Source organism: Uranotaenia lowii, chromosome 2, assembly GCF_029784155.1.
Source record: "Uranotaenia lowii strain MFRU-FL chromosome 2, ASM2978415v1, whole genome shotgun sequence".
Classification (NCBI taxonomy): domain Eukaryota; kingdom Metazoa; phylum Arthropoda; class Insecta; order Diptera; family Culicidae; genus Uranotaenia; species Uranotaenia lowii.
Genome location: NC_073692.1, coordinates 296,770,435 through 296,789,885, shown reverse-complemented (window position 1 = coordinate 296,789,885; position 19,451 = coordinate 296,770,435). Strand labels below are relative to the sequence as shown.

General features: G+C 38.5%; 2 protein-coding genes across 2 annotated transcripts; one reads left to right on the top strand and one right to left on the bottom strand.

Moving 5' to 3' along the window:
* Positions 1-1,707: 1,707 nt before the first annotated feature.
* LOC129748165 (ras-related protein Rab-18-B-like) lies at positions 1,708-3,596 on the bottom strand. The gene is made up of 4 exons (XM_055742682.1): positions 3,295-3,596; positions 2,758-2,925; positions 2,421-2,688; positions 1,708-2,345 (listed from the first exon to the last, which is right to left on the bottom strand). Exons 1-4 carry the CDS (start codon positions 3,360-3,362, stop codon positions 2,253-2,255), a joined length of 597 nt encoding a protein of 198 aa, XP_055598657.1. The 5' UTR covers positions 3,363-3,596; the 3' UTR covers positions 1,708-2,252.
* An 8,800-nt stretch (positions 3,597-12,396) lies between these two features.
* Positions 12,397-17,402, top strand: LOC129748156 (heat shock 70 kDa protein cognate 5). Its single transcript, XM_055742666.1, has 7 exons — positions 12,397-12,670; positions 12,865-12,902; positions 14,357-15,642; positions 15,704-15,913; positions 15,981-16,168; positions 16,235-16,375; positions 16,440-17,402. Exons 1-7 carry the CDS (start codon positions 12,605-12,607, stop codon positions 16,524-16,526), a joined length of 2,016 nt encoding a protein of 671 aa, XP_055598641.1. The 5' UTR covers positions 12,397-12,604; the 3' UTR covers positions 16,527-17,402.
* The last annotated feature ends 2,049 nt before the right edge of the window (positions 17,403-19,451 follow it).

Genomic DNA, 19,451 nt, shown 5'->3' with positions numbered 1-19,451 from the left:
AAGGATACAACAGTCAATTTTTGGAGAAAGAAAGAAAAAATAAAACGTCGATACTTATCTGGTACGCACTGTACCAATCCCGCCAACAACGTGGTTTTTTGCTGGTCGACGTCGATTAACCACAACAGCAAGGTCTTTTGTCTTCGACCGGTAAGATGAAGATGGCGATGATGGAGACAAAAGCGATGTGGTCTGATCGGATTCGATGGTGATCCGATAGCGACAATCCAGACTCACTCACCTAGGTCTTATCGGGAATCTAACAACCCCACGGTGTTCACACCCGGATTTGCTGGGTAGCAAAACTTCTCGCACTAAACTATTTCCCGGTGCACTAGTAGAAAAAAAAACACGTCCACTAGTCACAACTGATGCAAGACGAATGTAAAGTAATAGTATTCTTCTCCCCAATGCTCTAGCAAGTGTGCATTTGCGGTTTATGAATTTCGAAGGCTTATTCTTAAATCAAGCATTTTACAAGAACAGATGCTGTTTAGACAGTTTCCTGTCAGGAATAATTCCTTTTCGTTTCAATACTTTTTGATAGATTTGTCTATTTTTTTGGTTAGGTGTGAAATTCAAATAATGAAGTAAAAGATAGATGATAGTCCAGGAAAATAATGTTGGAGATTTATAAATAGGAGTGTAATTTATTTCATCCGAAACAGATTGAGGAAAGTTGCTCTGAAAGGTTGTTAAGAGTTCGAGATTTTAGAAGAACATCATTGTCATTAGCAGTATGGTCCGGTTATTAAGTTCGAATATTATGTCAATCATATTATTTATTTTATTGTTTGTAACTGTAACGTAAAATTATTACAAAAGCTGGAGTGATAGACACCTTTGATTAGAAATTCCTTCTTTATGCTAACCAAGTTGTCAGTATAATTACAGAGCAGCCGCAGATATTGATCATGCAAATTATTATTGTATCTCTATTTTATTTTTTAATTTTTCACAAAATTTGGTACAATTATTATTGGTGTTTAGCGAAATTCTATTAATTGCTGCACTAAGAGATAGCTTCTTATCAAGATGATTTGTTCTGAATTCGGGAAATATGTTTTATTAGTCAATCTATGTTAATCTCGAGTAAAAACGATCATAAATTCAAAGTTATTGAATCGAGTAAGGTTAGGTGACAGGTAGGGATAACTTAACTACGGTAAGATAGTGAACCCTTCTGACAATGATATCGAGGCGGTAGCATATGATAACTTTTGATACCATACTGTTACTGCTCGGTTGAATTGGAGGTTGGGTTAACTCGAAGCTCAAGTAGGGCCCAATTGTCCCAGTCCGTCGAGCACTATCTTAACGCTTCCCTAAACTGGTGCCTCAGAACCCTCGGGCTATGTTGCCGCTATCCTTTTCTAAGCTATTCTACTCTCATGTAAATTTTCCTCTTCTGTCCCCCGATCTGTTTTTCTTTTCCGGGTCAGCCAGGTAGCTCATAAACCCATACAAAAAAAAAAAAAAATATTGTCAACATGTAAATGTATCACCTTCTTTCATTCGTTAAGTTTCAAACAAAGTCTATTGTCTGGCATAGGGTTACGAAGCATAATTTAAAATCAATTTATTCGATTCAGGGTGAATAATGGAATCAAAACTGTATTGCATTCGCTGCCAAATAAGTTTTGGAATAATATTGGGACAGATATCAACAGCCAAATGAGTCTTCAAAAATGTTCTGAATGAAACAACTAGTTTTTTTAGTTTTATTTGGGATACTTTCGGTTTCGAATTTATTTATGACACTTAACCAAACTGATCGCTCCACTATTAGGGCATCGGTTACCTTTATCGATGTCTGATAAGCTATGTATTTTAAAAACAGAAACTCAAACCGAATGTTACTGATCGTTACAACACAAATATTTTTTTTGTATGTAGTATTTTTTTTTTAATTTTATCTATTTTTTGTTATAAAAAATATCTCTCGGTCCTAACCATCCCGTGATTCGATTAAGCTATGACGATTGTGATTAAATAAAGCTTACTTTTTTTTTTTTTTTGTTTCGATTATAGTCGTTTTACCATATTTATGGCATTCGCGACTTTATCAACGGTGCAGTTGGCGGATCGTTATTGAAAAACTTATCCGGTACAACTGTGTTCGATGTTTGCTCTTGGGCTCGAACTCGCGGACATCGGCTCAGGAGACAACATAAAGCTTACTACCTATCTTCTATTTCCCTTACATTTAGTATGGCTTAGTAGCTAGAATATTAAAAGGGGTATTAAAACAACTAACAGCATTTTTTGTTTTCTTGCCCTCCATTTTGTAGGGTCAGGGTGTCCCCATTATCGTTGCGTTCCCATAGTCCATCAGTGTCCCAAATCTGTGAAATTGCAATCAATAAAATAGTTTAGTATTCACTCTATCGTCCATGCATCTTATTAGGCAGTTAGAATACCTTCCGAACAACCTCTTCGAAGACTTCCCGCACCCCTTCGTTGCTCATAGCAGACGTTTCGATAAACATCGTTCGGTGCTTTTTGGCGAATTGGAATCCTTCTTCCCTGCTGATTGCCCGTTGCGTACAGTCGGTCTTGTTTCCCACAACCATCTTTGCCATATTATTACGAGTGCCATAGATTTCCAGCTCGTTCAACCAGGACTCTAGCTTTTGGAATGAGTCTTTCTTTGTGACATCGTATACGAGAATCGCTCCTTGTGCATCCCTGGAAAGAGACATTTCAATTATGTAAAATTACAAGTACGAAATTCCCTCAATTGAGATCGTTAATTACCGATAGTAACTCGGAGATAGGGCACGAAACCGTTCTTGTCCAGCTGTGTCCCAGATAGCCAGTTTGATCTTGATGTTATCGATTTCTATTGTCTTCGTTTTGCAAACCACACCAATAGTCAGTGTATGGTCCTTGCCGAAGTCATCTTCGGTGAAACGAAGCATCAGGCTGTAATCGAGTTTTTGATTAACGAAATGAAATTTATCACTTCTTGTTTGAAACTTTTCATTAACTTTGAGTCAAACATTATTGACATCAATTTATAATTTGATTTATCTATACTAGAATTTAATTTATTTAAATGTGAAGAGTTTTGCGACTTAAATTACCCACTGTCAGAACAAGGACAAAATAATGATCATTATTAAACAAGAACTGGAAAAAAAAAATTACATCAGAGTCATGAAAATGCTATTTTAATGGCGCAATTTAAAATAATTCAAATGAAATAGTACATATCTTATGCAGTGATACTGACCTGCTGGAAATAATCTAAGAACAGAGTTCAACAATCTGTAAAAATATTTTAATACGCACCTCGATTTCCCAACAGCACTCTCTCCAATAATGAGGATTTTAAATGTGGCCAAAATATCCGTTTGCATCTTGACTATTTACCTGGTCCCGGTTGAGCTAAGATAGAGCTTACTGATTTACTAATAATTTCCTCACTTTTAGCGGAGCATACAACAAAATAATCACTTTTTTTACTGTTCCGAACAAAACTTTCCGAATTTTTAAGTATGAACTTTGTGTTCGGAAGAATAAAAATAACAATGATTCATCTGGTTCATCTGCATGCGCCTTTGTCAGTTTTGTTGTTCATCAGTAACTGTCAAAATCTCAAAAATCATTAAAATGACCCGCTTAACAAAAAAATGCTTGGAATGCTTGAAAGAATGCTTGGACTCCAAGCATTCTTCAAGCATTCCTCCCATTGAATTCAAGCATTAAATGGCCCAACCGATTCTACTTGAAATGGTTTTCCCGGTTCAGAGTGACAGCTCTCGTTGACATCTGTCATGGGCCCTTATTCTGCGCCGCGCGTGACGGGATGATTGTCACCTCACCTCGGAGTCACCGTGACTTTTGTCACCTTATTCCCGGAGTCGATATGGGTAAAGTGACAGACGTTCATTCAACGTGAGTGACTGAATGAACACGTCTGTCAAAATGGTCGAATTTGTTCTGGTTTGTTTTGATTTTGATCGCAGTTTATCGCTGCGTTCAATCGTAAGTAACGATTGGTTTCGACTAGTTTCTGTCAAGTGGTCGTTGTTCAATCGGCTGATGTTTTGGTCGAAACAGATCTGGTCGTTGTTCAACGGAGCAAGTTGAAATCGATCGAAACTAGTCGAAACCGATCCAGCTCGAAAGCAGGATTCATTTCTACCACACTAACACACATGCAGCGTGTGTGTTAGACAGAGAGCATGTTTTTGTTTCGTTTTCGCCATTTCACTTTCGTGCTCTGGATGTTTGGATTCAGTCGGCGGTCGGTCCTGTTTGTTTCGGGCAGTCTTCCGAAAATCACTCGGAAGAAACGCTCATGATAGGTTTCTAGTTGGAAACATTCAAAGCCGATTGCTGCTGCCTGTTGTTCCCTAGAGAATCGGCAGAGCGACAATGCGAAGTCAATGTAAACAAGATTCAAAAGCGAGAGCGGACTCGCATCTAAGTCGATCTCTCAAGCTCACTACCTGGTGTATCAGAAGTGATTGAGACACTGACTGATACAAGATCCAATTCGAAAATCCACTCACTCACTCACTCAAACTCAATCAATGCGGCCTTGCATCGGTTCATACTGCCTGCGTACTTTCTGGCAAAGCGGCAGAAACATATGTTCATACGTACTGCCTGCGTGTTTGAATGACTATTTTAATCCTCCCCAACAACAGCAACAACAAAGCAAGATGTATCAGGCAGACAGCATTCGATCATCGATCAGTAAACGAGTGAGTGAGTGAGTGATTGAGCAAGAAAAGTTATTGACTGAAAAAAGAAACTGAAAATCAGGTAGCTCCTCACTCAGTTGAGAATTCCAACTGGAGAAGAAACGTCTCTCTTTCAAATTTTATTTCTTTGATTCTCGGAGCAGCGCTGTCGAACACAATCTTTGCCCCACTGGGAGATAAACCAACCGACAATTTAGGTTTTGCTTTCGCTGTTGAAAACGTTTCAGTGTCTCTCATGAGAATTGAGTGATATTCGGAACACTGGTTTCGGGTCGGGATTGTCGCTGTGCTTCCTGCAATAAATTTTTCATACATGATTTCTGCTGGCACCGCAATCAAACGGTTTGATGTGGTGCTTGCGGGAGATACTTTTGAACTTTTTAGGTACCAACCAAAGCCGTGCGAACCCGCCCCCATGGAGATTTTTTCCAAGTAAAATTTTCGTAGAGTTCCGGAATATTACTTGACCTTGAAAGGTGTTTAATAATAAGTGTTGACAAAAAAGTCAGAAATTTGGTTTGCCTCCGACGGAATTAACACTTTAATCAACCTAATTTCATTTGACGACATTATAATTGAAAATATGTTAAATTGTAAATTTTAAATTGCAATTCAATTAACCTTTTGTTTTAATTGAAACTTTAAATAAGACATACAAAAACACTAGCTCGTCATTTGAATGGGTTTTAATTAAAAAGTGTAACTGAATAAGAACATAGTTTGAAAAATAATTTAACGCTTTTTGACAAAAATTGAAAACAAAAACGTGACATTCTAGAATAATAGTTTTGAATCAATTATCAAACTTTCCTTAATACTTCAAATAATTTTGCGTTCTGCGAAAAAAGTTATAGAAGTTTTCTATTTGATGACTTTTGCTCATTCAGGGTTCAACACGCAGGAGTGCGTCGAATGAGAAAGAGCAAATAAAACGCAGCTCTTTCGTTCTCGGTTCACGGGCACATTTGATTGCTCGAAATTCTCTCGAGAAATTTGCGACCAAAACGCAGATTGAAAATTTTTGAGCTGAGCGAATTTGCGCGCGCCTATTCGAGAGCTCGAGCGGTTCGAAAACTGCGTTTGCGATTATCTAGCCGCGTGCGTTTAGGAACACCGAGCATCTACCGTGACGACACGGCGGCTCACCGATCAGCGCACGCGGCTCTCTTTAGCACACGGTGTGTGGGCCGTGTGTTTTGTGTTTGGGGGGCGATTAAGAAATCTGTACGAATAATTTAATTAATAGAATTGGTTAAACAGTTTGTAGCGCGCAACGGGATTGGTGGGAGGGTTATTACAATGAATGTTAAAAGTTTTAAAATATTTATAAGTTATAGTTACCAACACTAGTAACTATGAAATTTTTACCATGAACTAGTAAAATTTCGCGAAAAAGACCAAATTAAAGAGCAAGGGATGTTAAAATGAAACCGTTTAGATCGATCATATTGATCGATGGTTGGAATATTAATTAGTTGTTGTGTCTTTGGGGAGATTAAACGCGAAATTAAAACAAATTAATGATGATTAACGGCACAAGTACCGCGAGAAATTAGTTTAGCTCCGATTTCAACTTGCGAACCCTCTAGTGAAAGGGTTTGACTTGTAGATGACGAAAACTAGTATCGCGAGTTCGCTAGTACAAGCTACTAGTGTTAGTACTGGTAGAAATGAGTTTAGCTCCGATTTCAACTTGCGACCCCTCTAGTGGAAGGGTTTGACTTGTAGGTGTCGAAAACTAGTGTCGCGAGCTCGCTAGTACAAGCTACTAGTGTTAGTACAAGTAGAAATTAGTTTAGCTCCGATTTCAACTTGCGAACCCTCTAGTGAAAGGGTTTGACTTGTAGGTGACGAAAACTAGTATCGCGAGTTCGCTAGTACAAGCTACTAGTGTTAGTACTGGTAGAAATGAGTTAAGCTCCGATTTCAACTTGCGACCCCTCTAGTGGAAGGGTTTGACTTGTAGGTGTCGAAAACTAGTGTCGCGAGCTCGCTAGTACAAGCTACTAGTGTTAGTACAAGTAGAAATTAGTTTAGCTCCGATTTCAACTTGCGAACCCTCTAGTGAAAGGGTTTGACTTGTAGGTGACGAAAACTAGTATCGCGAGTTCGCTAGTACAAGCTACTAGTGTTAGTACAGGTAGAAATTAGTTTAGCTCCGATTTCAACTTTCGACCGGTCAAATGAAAGGGATTGACTCGTAGGTGACGAAAACTAGTGTCGCGAGTTCGCTAGTACAAGCTACTAGTGTTAGTACAGGTAGAAATTATTTTAGCTCCGATTTAAACTTTCGACCGGTCAAGTGAAAGGGTTTGACTTGTGGATGACGAAAAATAGTGTCGCGAGTTCGCTAGTACAAGCTACTAGTGTTAGTACCGTGAGAAATTAGTTCAGCTCCGATTTCAACTTTCGACCGGTCAAGTGAAAGAGGTTGACTTGCAGGTGACGAAAAATAGTGTCGCGAGTTCGCTAGTACAAGCTACTAGTGTTAGTACCGCGAGAAATGTGTTTAGCTCCAATGTCAACTTTCGACCAGTCAAATGAAAGGGATTGACTTGTAGGTGACGAAAAATAGTGTCGCGAATTCCCTAGTACAAGCTACTAGTGTTAGTACCGCGAGAAATTAGTTCAGCTCCGATTTCAACATGCGACACCTCTAGTAAAAGGGTTTGACTTGTAGATGACGAAAAATAGTGTCGCGAGTTCGCTAGTACAAGCTACTAGTATTAGTACAGGTAGAAATAAGTTCAGCTCTGCTTTCAACTTTTGACTGGTCAAGTGAAAAGGTTGACATGCAGGTGACGAAAAATAGTGTCACGAGCTCGCTAGTACAAGCTACTTATGTTAGTACAGGTAGAAACTAGTTTTGCTCCGATTCCAACTTTCGACTGGTCAAGTGAAAAGGGTTTGAACTAAACTTATTTCTACCGGTACTAACACTTATAGCTTGGACAAGTGAATTCGTCAAGTCAAACTCTTTCACTTGACCGGTCGAAAGTTGAATTGGGAGCTAAACTAATTTCTATCGGTACTAATATTAATAGCTCGTACTAGAGAACTCGCGACTTTATTTTTCGTCACCTACAAGTCAAACACTTTCACTTGACCGGTCGAAAATTGAAATAGAAGCTAAACTCATTTCTACCTGTACTAATGCTAGTAGCTTGTATTAGTGAACTCGCGATACTAGTTTTGGTCACCTGCAAGTCAAACCCATTCATTTGACCGGTCGAAAGTTTGGATCGGAGCTAAACTAATTTCTACCTGTACTAATACTAGTAGCTTGTACTAGCGAACTCACGATATTACTTTTCGTCATCCACAAGTCAAACCCTTTCACTTGACCGGTCGCAAGTTGAAATCGGAGCTAAACTAATTTCTACTTGTACTAACACTAGTAGCTTGTACTAGCGAGCTCGCGACACTATTTGTCGTCATCTTCAAGTCAAACCCTTTCACTTGACCGGTCGAAAGTTGAAATCGGAGATAAACTAATTTCTACCTGTACTAACACTAGTAGCTTGTACTAGCGAACTCGCGACACTATTTTTCGTCACCTACGAGTCAATCCCTTTCATTTGACCGGTCGAAAGTTGAAATCGGAGCTAAACTAATTTCTACCTGTACTAACACTAGTAGCTTGTACTAGTGAACTCGCGACACTAGTTTTCGTCACCTACAAGTCAAACCCTTTCACTAGAGCGGTCGCAAGTTGAAATCGGAGCTTAACTAATTTCTACTTGTACTAACACTAGTAGCTTGTACTAGCGAGCTCGCGACACTATTTGTCGTCATCTTCAAGTCAAACCCTTTCACTTGACCGGTCGAAAGTTGAAATCGGAGCTAAACTAATTTCTACCTGTACTAACACTAGTAGCTTGTACTAGCGAACTCGCGACACTATTTTTCGTCACCTACGAGTCAATCCCTTTCATTTGACCGGTCGAAAGTTGAAATCGGAGCCAAACTAATTTCTAGCTGTACTAACACTAGTAGCTTGTACTAGCGAGCTCGCGACACTAGCTTTTGTCACCTACAAGTCAAACCCTTCCACTAGAGGGGTCGCATGTTGAAATCGGAGCTAAACACATTTCTCGCGGTACTAACATTAGAAGCTTGTACTAGCGAACTCGCGGCACTATTTTTCGTCACCTACAAATCAAACCCTTTCACTAAAGGGGTCGAAAGTTAAAATCGGAGCTAAACTAATTTCTACTGGTATTTGTTCCGTTAATCATCATTAGTTTGTTTTAATTTCGCGTATGTACTATCTTCCTATAGAAAAGCCAACAAATTAAATTCGAATCATATTCTTATTTAATCGATTTGAATCCCATTGTCTGAATTTACTTTGCATTAATAGTGGTCGCGACAGTCAAATTCATAACATTTCAATGTTACGATTGAAATTTCGTGACATTATAAATATCGATGTCGCCGTAGCATTTCCAAAAAAAGGATGTCATTCTTGGTATCGAAATTTTACTAGTTAATGGTAAAATTTTCATAAATACTAGTGCTTGGAGCTATTAATAATATGTAACGTAAACCTCCTACATTGATTATTTTAATCCTCCCGCCAAGTCCATTGCCCGCTACCATTTGTTCTAACTATTTTGCTGATGAAATTAAACACACAGATTTATCAATCGGGCCACGGCAAATACAAAACACAAGCCCCACACTAGAGCCCGTGCGCGCCGCCCGGTGACAAAAAGAGAGCCGCCTCAGACCGTTTGGAGGGCCGCCGCGAGCTGCATTGAGAGCCGCTGCGTGCTGTTCTGTTAACCAAAAGAGAGACCTCGCACGCCGCTCGGTTAGGACGCGCAGTGAGCTAGCCGTGCCTGTCTGACTCGGCCGCTCGCGCAGATTTCGGATAGCGCATCTCGTCGACGAGAACGAGTGGAAAAGATAGAGCGAGCGTGTTTTTGTTTAGAGCGAGAGTGCGTCAACGGCCAGAACGCAAACGATGAAGTGTTTTGCACGAGAGAATGGTTTGCGTGTGTTGCGCGTGGCTAAAAGAGTGCGTTTTGTTGAACCCTGTGCTCATTTAATGAATTTTGAAAGAAATTTTTAACCAAATTGAATTTTTAGAAAAGCATAAATGTAATCGTTTCGCAGGTTCCAAAAATTTTTGAATGAAAACGGTCTGTCTGGAAATTCGTGTGTACAACGCACAAAACACACATTAGTATTGGTGAACGTATGTTCAACGGACGACCTGGTTGAAATCGGTCGAAGTCAATTGGAAAGAGACAGATTATCAACTGTCAAAATCCATTCTTACTTGTTTCGATCTATTTCAACCTGTTTCGACTAACTTCCATTGAACACACATTGTCAAAATCTCAAAATCATTAAAATGAATGCTTTTCGAAGGCACTTGCAGAATTTTTCAAATCAATTCAAAATAAGTTTCGTTTAATGTTTAATGTTTAATGTTTATTGTTAGGAGTACGTGAGCCTGTCAGTTATAAACTATAGTTCAGGTTAAGGATATGTAACATAAGGATTTCACTATTTGATGTTCGAATAGAGGTGAAATAAAACCTAGATCTAATCTAAATACAAATAGTTTCGTAATTGTAATTGTAATTTTCAATTTTTTAATATTACAATTTTAATCTATTTAAATCAGTTATGTGCATGAAACAATTTAAATCCTTCAAAGCTTGACCGACTCTGGTACACGCAGCGAAAAGATTTTTTATTTCAAAGGAAAGTGCCGCAAAAACAAAGGATTTTTTCCTTTGATTTTGGGATAAATAAAAATTCCTTTGATTCAAAGGCATTTTCCTTTGTTTCAAAGAATTTTTCTTTTGAAAAATCTTTGAATCAAAATATTAATGCTTTGGAACAAAAAACAGTTCCATTTGATGCAAAGTTGTTCTCGTTTGCTACAATGTAATTTAGATTTAGATTTAAAAGGATTGATTCATTGAACCATTTTTCTTTTATTCCAATTGGACGAAATATTTTCTGTTGTCCCGAAGTTCCTATTAGGAATGTTGAATAATAAAAAGAAAGAATTTACATTTTAAATTCATTTTTATTCACAAAATTAACACTAACACTGGTTCACTATAATTTTGGTCCTAATTTTGGCCTAAGGGCATTCTTCTTGGGCCGCTCAATAGACTTCCGGAAGCAGCTCCGGTTGCTATCTTTGGTGCATGGCGCATGGTCATCCAACTGGTGATTACCGCTGAAGATCGGGCCGAAGATAATCAGACCGCTGGATTTGGGGCGGAATCTGCCGTGGTCCTGTAATGCAAGAGCTTATATAAAATCTGAAACATTCACTTTTTGATTAATGGATTAACACAAACTTACCATTCTTCATCCTGAATCCTCCTAAAGCTATCTCTGAATCACTAGTTTTGATTTTCAACACAACCGGACAAACTTTATTCGAAATTCGGTTCTTGCTCAATCCAAAATATCTTCTAAGTTTAAAATTTTAATTTAAACAAATTATTCCTTTCTGTTGAAAACAATTTTCTTTGGTTGAAAGAAAATTTACTTTGATTTTAACGAAATGTGCAATTGAACAAATTTCTTTTGAATCAAAGAATTTGTTTAAAATCAAAGTCCAAAATTATTCAGTTCAAAAAATTAATTCTTTCTTTCAAAAATTATTCATTTGAATCAGAACGATAATTCATTGATTCAAAGAAAATAGGAGTTTGATTCAAAAAACTGAATGTTTTGAATCAAAGTCAGTTTTGTTTTGTATCAAAATCCAAGTTTTCTCTGCGTGTATAAATTTATGTGTCAATAAAACCATGCATTTTCCTTCAAATTAATTCTATAAACACAAGTATAACAGTTTAACGGCGTGTTCGTAAACTGATTTGTTTAGGTGATGCATCGATTTGTTTGGTAGATGTCAAATCACCTTCCAATGCTTTTGCATACAGTTTGTTTAATTTACAAATGTAACATCGATACAGAAAATCACTTCGATAGAAAAAAAAATCAATTTACTAACACGCCGTAAAGCTGTTGATCAAACAATGTTTATCAAACTGAAAACAAATCATTTTTATTGATTTATACATGGCTTGAATCCTTTTGATCATTTTTTAACTGAATGAATCAATGTATTTCATTAAAACGGTCCTTCGGTTTTTATTGGATTTGTTGATTAATTGATTCATTCACTGATAATCTACTGTATGCATTCAAAAAAATAAAAACTTTTATTTTCATTCTTGAATATTGAATTTGTTTAAATTTAAGGTTTTCAAAGATAAATTTCTATCCGTGCATAATTACATAACACAAATTTGCCACCTGGGATAACGGCATCAGTCGCAGATTTCTCCAGAAACAAGCAGAAAACTCTCCGATTTCTTCGCTCCCGAGAGAACCGCTGTTGAGAGAAAGTTCATGCGGTCCAACGAATGTTAGGTTCGTTCAAAAACCGTTCTCTTTGTTTAAATTTAATGTTTTAAACTTTTAAGTTACTGTGATTTTAATCTACATATTTCAAACAAATAATATAGTATGTTTGAAAAAACTGTGAATGAAAAAAAAAATCAATAAACCAATAGAACTCAAGTTATTAAAACCGAGTTTTACAGCGTTCTTTAGTATGCGTGATGATTTGTAATCCCGTCCCGGAGTTCATTTTTGAATTTCAAGCACAGAGAGAGGAAAAATTCAAAAACCTGCGGTTTGCTTTGCTCATTTGCAATCGAATCAAGTACGCCGTCGGACGTGTTCGTCAATTTGCTCCCGCCGAGTAAAACCGTGTGTGTGAGAACTGTCAAAAATCTGCTTTTCGGGTGATTCTCCATCGAATATTGCATCATAACTTCCAGGCTCTGGCAGCGAAACGTGATTGTTAGTTCGTGAATATTGGACCGCAGCCCTAAACCGGAACCATGTTGAAAGCAGCCCGTTTGCTAACCCGCACCCTCACGCAGGAAAACCGCTGCCTGCTGAAAAATGTAAGTATTTCACCGATGGTAAAGCCTCTTCAGAACATCATGGAAGTAGGCATAAAATGTGAGGTTAGGTGTAGGTGCTAAAAGTCTACCTCTTGTGTAATCTTCCGATGTTTCGTTTTACATTTTCCGAAATTATGGTTTTAGAAATCGTCTTGCCAATTGAACTGATACGATTTTTTTTTCTTGCCTTCCAGGGAGGAGACCTCGGTAACAGCATGCTGGCCCGATTCAAGTGAGTATTAAGAATCCATTAAACTATCACTATCAGTTGATATGGATAGACAGACGGTGATGGGTCGTTGTGAAATTGACACAGTGAAAATTTTACAAAACCGATAGGGTTTTTTTGTCCAAACTTTTTTTAGTCGAACTAAAATATATTTCGAATTGTTGCAGGCATGAAGTCATCCTCGTTTGCCCAAGCTTTATTTCTGAGAAACGAGAAGTTTCTAGACTATAATGAGCAACTTCTGTTAAGAGATGGAAAATGAGACTCCTCTTTCTTATCTCCTCAAACTAAAACTTTTTCAGATTTATTGTGGAACTGAAATTTTACTACTTTTCATGAATCAAGATGAATAAACTAAAATACTTATCTTATTAAGTAATATTCGGTATTCCTTATCTTGCTTTGCTTATTTCAACTTTTCAACATCTTTGTTCTGCCGTCTTATTATAAGCTGTATCCGATCCTTCAGGAACCACCTCAAACTAATTCAAACTTCTTTAAGAAATAATTTAATCATCCAGTAAATGTTAGAGAAATGGGCTGAAAAAGCTCTGATGATTCCGATGATCTTGATTTTGCAATGATTACTTTTTATGTGTCACGACGGTTTACATAAATGAAATATTATTGATGCAGGAAGCAAAACCGGAATAAAAGCTGGGCAATTGATTAAAGCTGACGAAAAATCTACTGAAAAGCTGTCAATAATACGAAGTTTGTCACACGTTTCGGACAAACAAAATCCTTTTTTTTTTTTTTATTGCCACATTAAAAAACTGCAAAGTCACTCACTATACATTTTCGTTGAAAACTTACAAAATCGAAAATACCTAGAAGATTCTGTACAGAATATGCGAAATAGTTTATCTGTGCGCGACAAATTATGCCATCATGTACCTAACTAAAATGCTTTTGAATAAAATTCTACTAGTTTATTTTTTACATTTTACCTTCTATGTGCTTATAATGTTCATTATCTTGAAATTTTCTCACTAAAAGGACTTAACTTTTGTCGATAAGGTCGATAGCTGAAGTATTTTTAACACTTAAGTAACGGTTAAATTCTTTATGAAAGAATATGTCAATATCCAGATTTGAAAGGCATTCCAAATCCCAAAAATCGTTGCTAATGGTTCTTCAAATGTACGGGTTTCCTTAAGAAATATGCAAGGAACATGATATAACAAATATTGTCAAGAATTTTCTTAAACTTTTATAGTTAAACAATTGAGGCACTTCTGACATTGCTTTATAGCTCTCAATAAGTTTAAGAACTCCTAAATAACTTTTACCTGAAGTTTTTTTTATGAAGAACGCTTATCTAATAAACGTAACATTCTGCCATCACAACTTAATTTTGTTAAGTAACTTATTTTAAAAGATTTCTGTTAATCACCTAGTGTCTACTTAAAAAAATATAAATATTACACATTCTCATGCTCCCACGCATTCTGCAGATCCGACACCGTCAAGGGTGCCGTCATCGGTATCGATCTGGGAACTACCAACTCCTGTGTGGCCGTGATGGAGGGCAAACAAGCAAAGGTGATTGAAAATGCCGAAGGTGCCCGAACGACCCCATCCCATGTAGCCTTCACCAAGGATGGTGAACGATTAGTTGGCATGCCCGCCAAACGACAAGCCGTAACCAACTCCGCCAACACGTTCTACGCTACCAAGCGACTGATCGGTCGCCGATTCGAAGATTCGGAAATCAAGAAGGACGTTAAGAATCTCTCATACAAAGTGGTCAAGGCTTCGAACGGAGATGCGTGGGTCCAGGGAAGCGACAGCAAAGTTTACTCGCCCAGCCAGGTCGGTGCATTTGTGCTGATGAAAATGAAAGAAACAGCAGAAGCTTATTTGAATACTCCGGTCAAGAATGCAGTCATCACGGTGCCGGCATACTTCAACGATTCGCAACGTCAAGCCACCAAAGATGCCGGACAGATTGCAGGTTTGAATGTGCTACGTGTTATCAACGAGCCAACGGCTGCCGCCTTAGCCTATGGAATGGACAAGAGCGAGGATAAGATTATTGCCGTGTATGATTTGGGAGGCGGCACATTCGATGTTTCAATCCTGGAAATCCAGAAGGGTGTATTTGAGGTCAAATCAACCAATGGCGATACCATGTTGGGAGGCGAAGATTTTGATAATGCTATTGTTAATTATTTGGTAGCAGAGTTCAAGAAGGAACAAGGCGTTGATATCACTAAGGATCCAATGGCTATGCAGCGCCTGAAAGAAGCTGCCGAAAAAGCCAAGTGTGAACTCTCGTCATCCGTTCAAACGGATATCAATCTGCCTTACATCACGATGGATGCAACTGGACCAAAACATTTGAATCTGAAGTTTACACGGGCAAAACTTGAACAATTGGTAGGAGATTTGATTAAACGAACTATCGCTCCTTGCCAAAAGGCTCTGGCTGATGCTGAGGTTTCGAAGTCTGACATTGGAGAAGTGTTGCTGGTTGGCGGTATGTCCCGTATGCCTAAGGTACAGCAAACGGTGCAGGAAATCTTTGGTCGCGTTCCATCGCGAGCTGTCAATCCAGATGAAGCCGTAGCTGTTGGAGCTGCCGTTCAAGGTGGTGTCTTAGCTGGTGATGTAACCGATGTGCTACTTCTGGATGTCACACCCCTGTCTCTGGGTATTGAAACGTTGGGTGGAGTTTTCACCAGGCTTATCAACCGCAATACTACCATTCCAACCAAAAAATCGCAGGTCTTCTCAACGGGTTAGTAGATAAAAAAATAAACTCTGTAACATTCGCCATAATTTCAAAATTTATGTTACAGCCGCTGATGGTCAAACTCAAGTCGAAATCAAGGTCCACCAAGGTGAGCGTGAGATGGCGTCAGACAATAAGATGCTCGGCTCATTCACTTTGGTCGGAATCCCACCAGCACCTCGTGGAGTTCCTCAGATTGAGGTTGTCTTCGATATCGACGCTAACGGAATTGTGCACGTGTCTGCAAAGGATAAGGGTACTGGAAAGGAACAACAGAGTAGGTTCAATAAGAGATTCAAGAAATTGTACAGGTAAATTATAAAGTTCCTTCAAATCTATTCCAGTTATCATTCAGTCCTCTGGTGGTTTGAGCAAGGACGAAATCGAAAACATGATCAAGAACGCCGAACAGTTTGCCGCTGATGATAAGCTTAAAAAGGATCGGATCGAGGCTATCAACCAAGCGGAAGGTATTGTGCACGATACAGAATCTAAGATGGAGGAATTCAAAGACCAACTCCCAAAAGAAGAGGTAAGTTTAGAGATGAACATGCAAAAAAAGGCGGCAATATACCTAACATATTGTATTGTATTTTAGTGCGACAAACTGCGTGAAGAAATTACCAAGGTGCGGGAAATCTTGGCCAACAAAGACAGTGCTGATCCTGAAGAAATCAGAAAAACTGTCGGCACTCTGCAACAGTCCTCGTTGAAATTGTTCGAGATGGCTTACAAAAAGGTTTGTCGAAAATCAGACGATTTCAATTGAAACTTTTATTCATATAGAACATTTTATCCCTCAGATGGCATCCGAACGTGAAAGCAGCGGAAGCAGCAGCTCGTCTAGCAGCAGTAGTGAAGAAGCCGAAAAGAAGGAAAACAAGAATTAATTTGGTCCCCCTCCCACATCCACACTTCATTCTAATTCCTTTCCCAATCGTACCCACAACCCATTGTAAAAAACTAGTTGGTAGACTTATGTAGTAGAGAGTTAGTTTAAATTTATCGAACACTACATAACAAAAACACAAAAAAAAACTTTATTCTACGCCTAACTTAACAACCAGAACTAGGACAAGAGTCATCTTTTGAAAAGATTTGAACATTGCTAGCTGTTTGATTGGAAGCCCCCTTAGCTTGTAAGCTTGTTGTGTATTTATTGCGTGAACCAGTCATCGAGAGCAGACCGAGTATGGACCTTCCTTTTTCGTTATACTCATAATGTGTGTATCAACCGAATGGATTGTATTCAAAAAGACGTTATGAATTTCAGTTGAATAAAAAAAATCGTTTTATTTGTCTCTTAAAACTAAGATTGTCTCAAAGCAGGGAGCGTATCGTTCCTTGGGAACCAATTTCACCAGATTGTATTTTGTTGGTGGTAGCGAGGAAATGTACACGTTAATTGAACATCTATCATTCGCACAGAACAATGTCTGTGATGACTGGTTTGGGCAAGTTCACAACGAAAAATTGATCGAAACGACGACCGTGTGATGGTTCGGAGAAAATATCGGAAAGTGTTTATTTCGTTTCGACTCTGAATTTTTACCAAAAACAAAACGAATTCAATCGTTTGAAACAAAAACTAAACAACTATTGCGAAAAGCTGGTGGTATTGAAAGAGCTGTAGAATGCATCAAATCTATTGTTTTTGCATTACTCATAGATGGTATAAAGTTATGTGTTCTGTAAAGTCGGCTGATGGATGAGCTGCGTTGTTTTAATGCAATAATATAAGGTTAACATACTGATTATAATATAAATTGGTCATTTTTTTTTCGAAAGAAAACACCTTTAACAATCCCTGCTTTTCTGTGTGATGGGAAGAATGACCGTGGTGTTAAATTCCCGGAAAAAAAAACTGCTTTTCTGTGAACATTTTATATAGGATTTGTTCTTCACTCTTCATTACAACGACGTTTTTTTCCACGGGGATACGTACCGTATAAAAAACGTGCATAAATAATATGTTAAATCCCGAAAAACCGTGTAAAACCCATGCTTACTAAGAAAAACCGTTCTATTTGCGGAAAACGGCGCTAATTCCGAAGCTTTGAAGCTTGAGGCAATGAAAGCCATTAGGATCAAAGGGATGGTAGGGCCAAAATCATCAATTTGAAGCTAAGTATACGAATCGTATTGTCAAATGTCAATGCACACCTGCTGCTAATCTCAGATTTTTCATAATTTTTTTACACTTTATCGAGTGAATTACAATAGCTCGAGATTGAAAAACTAAAGAAAAATCGAGGGCTTTGATAACTTTGAAACGCGTTTTCTCGACACTATTATTTGAGCACTTACCAACCCTCTGATATTAGCGCCTCAATTAAACAGGTAACCTGAGACTTGAAACATGAAAACTGCACTAAACTAATAAAATGAAATCTGAGACATGAAACCTAAGACTAAGGCAGGAGACCTCACACCTTAGACTTCAAACTTGAGACCTGAGATCTAAGATCTGGAACTGGGACATGAGAATTTAGACCTATGACATGAGACCTTAGTCCTCAAATTTGAGACACGGTTCATATGACTTATGACTTGAAGTATGATACATGAGACGTAAGATGTGAGACTTAACAAGGGACACCATTTTTTAAAAAGATTATTCATCGTCGTTCATGTTTGTTACTTAATTTATCGGTGAAAAGTGATTTCCTTTTCAGTAAGAACATCTTAAAATTATGAAATTTTGATACCTACTACTTAATGTTCCCGCGTCGATCCTCCGGTGCATAGGGCCGTGGTAAAAGACCTCCACTGTCGACGATCCGAAGCCAGCGTCTTCACTTGGTCCCCGTCAAGACTCTCGTCGACAGTTCGTATTTCGGCGGCTAGGCTTCGCCGCCACGAGTTTCTGAGCCTGCCTATCCTTCGATGTTCCTCTGAATTCCATTCAAGCGCCTCTCTGCAAATCTTGTTCTCATCTCTTCGCAGCGTGTGACCAATCCATCTCCACTTAAGTTCCCGAATCTCGATTTCTAGCGATTTGTTCCGCAGTCAGCGAGTCACATTAGAAATACTTGCAGTTTTCGCGTCGTCACCGCATATGTGCACTAAGTTTCACACCCGTACAAAAATACAAATTTGACGTTTGAGTTGAAGATTCGGATTTTCGTTCGTAGAGAGATCTGGCGTGACCGCCAGATGTTCCGGAGACGCAAATCGGGAAATCGCGAATGAAACTCCCTCCATACAGGTTTGGCTATTGACGGCTTAGCCTAAGGCTAAGCTCTTGAAAAAGAACTCATCCCCCAAAACCTGATGCTGCAATAAAATGGAAACCAAAAACAAAAACAAAAACTTGCGGGTACGGGAATCAAACCCATACCGGCAGTGGCGCTACGATTACCATTTAACCGCCAGCTAACCGCTCAACCACCGAAGAGTTGTTGGGATCGACTGCTACAGCAACGTATATGTGAGGCTTTCTACGAAGGATGCAGGAATAAAATTATCACCCAAAAAACAGTTCTTCGTTTTGATCTGACCACCCAAATTGACCCAAACGTAGATCTGCCACGATTGAGGTAGTAGAAGCAGATTTGCCAACATTAAAAATCCCCCAAAAACAGTACTCCGCTTGAAGGGCAAGTTTGGCATATTGGCATTTCTTCACGAACGTGATGAGTCAATTTTGAATTCAGGTTTGGGGGGTGGAAGTTCTCAAGTTTGGGAACTTTCCATTTTCAGTGCATGTTTAGCAAGATAGCAGATAGCAGATAGATAGCAATGATGCCATTACCGGCAATATATCACATTGTGTTCGTCACAACTGGGTTTAATGAACGCGATTATAAACTGAG

Coding starts and splice junctions, on each gene's coding strand:
- LOC129748165 (XM_055742682.1), bottom strand. CDS start 3,362: ATGCAAACGGATATTTTGGCCACATTTAAAATCCTCATTATTGGAGAG. Junction 2,926..3,294: donor AGTGCTGTTGGGAAATCGAG/GTGCGTATTAAA, acceptor ACTCGATTACAG/CCTGATGCTTCGTTTCACCG. Junction 2,346..2,420: donor TCGAAGAGGTTGTTCGGAAG/GTATTCTAACTG, acceptor GCAATTTCACAG/ATTTGGGACACTGATGGACT.
- LOC129748156 (XM_055742666.1), top strand. CDS start 12,605: ATGTTGAAAGCAGCCCGTTTGCTAACCCGCACCCTCACGCAGGAAAAC. Junction 16,169..16,234: donor ACCAACTCCCAAAAGAAGAG/GTAAGTTTAGAG, acceptor ATTGTATTTTAG/TGCGACAAACTGCGTGAAGA. Junction 16,376..16,439: donor TCGAGATGGCTTACAAAAAG/GTTTGTCGAAAA, acceptor TTTATCCCTCAG/ATGGCATCCGAACGTGAAAG.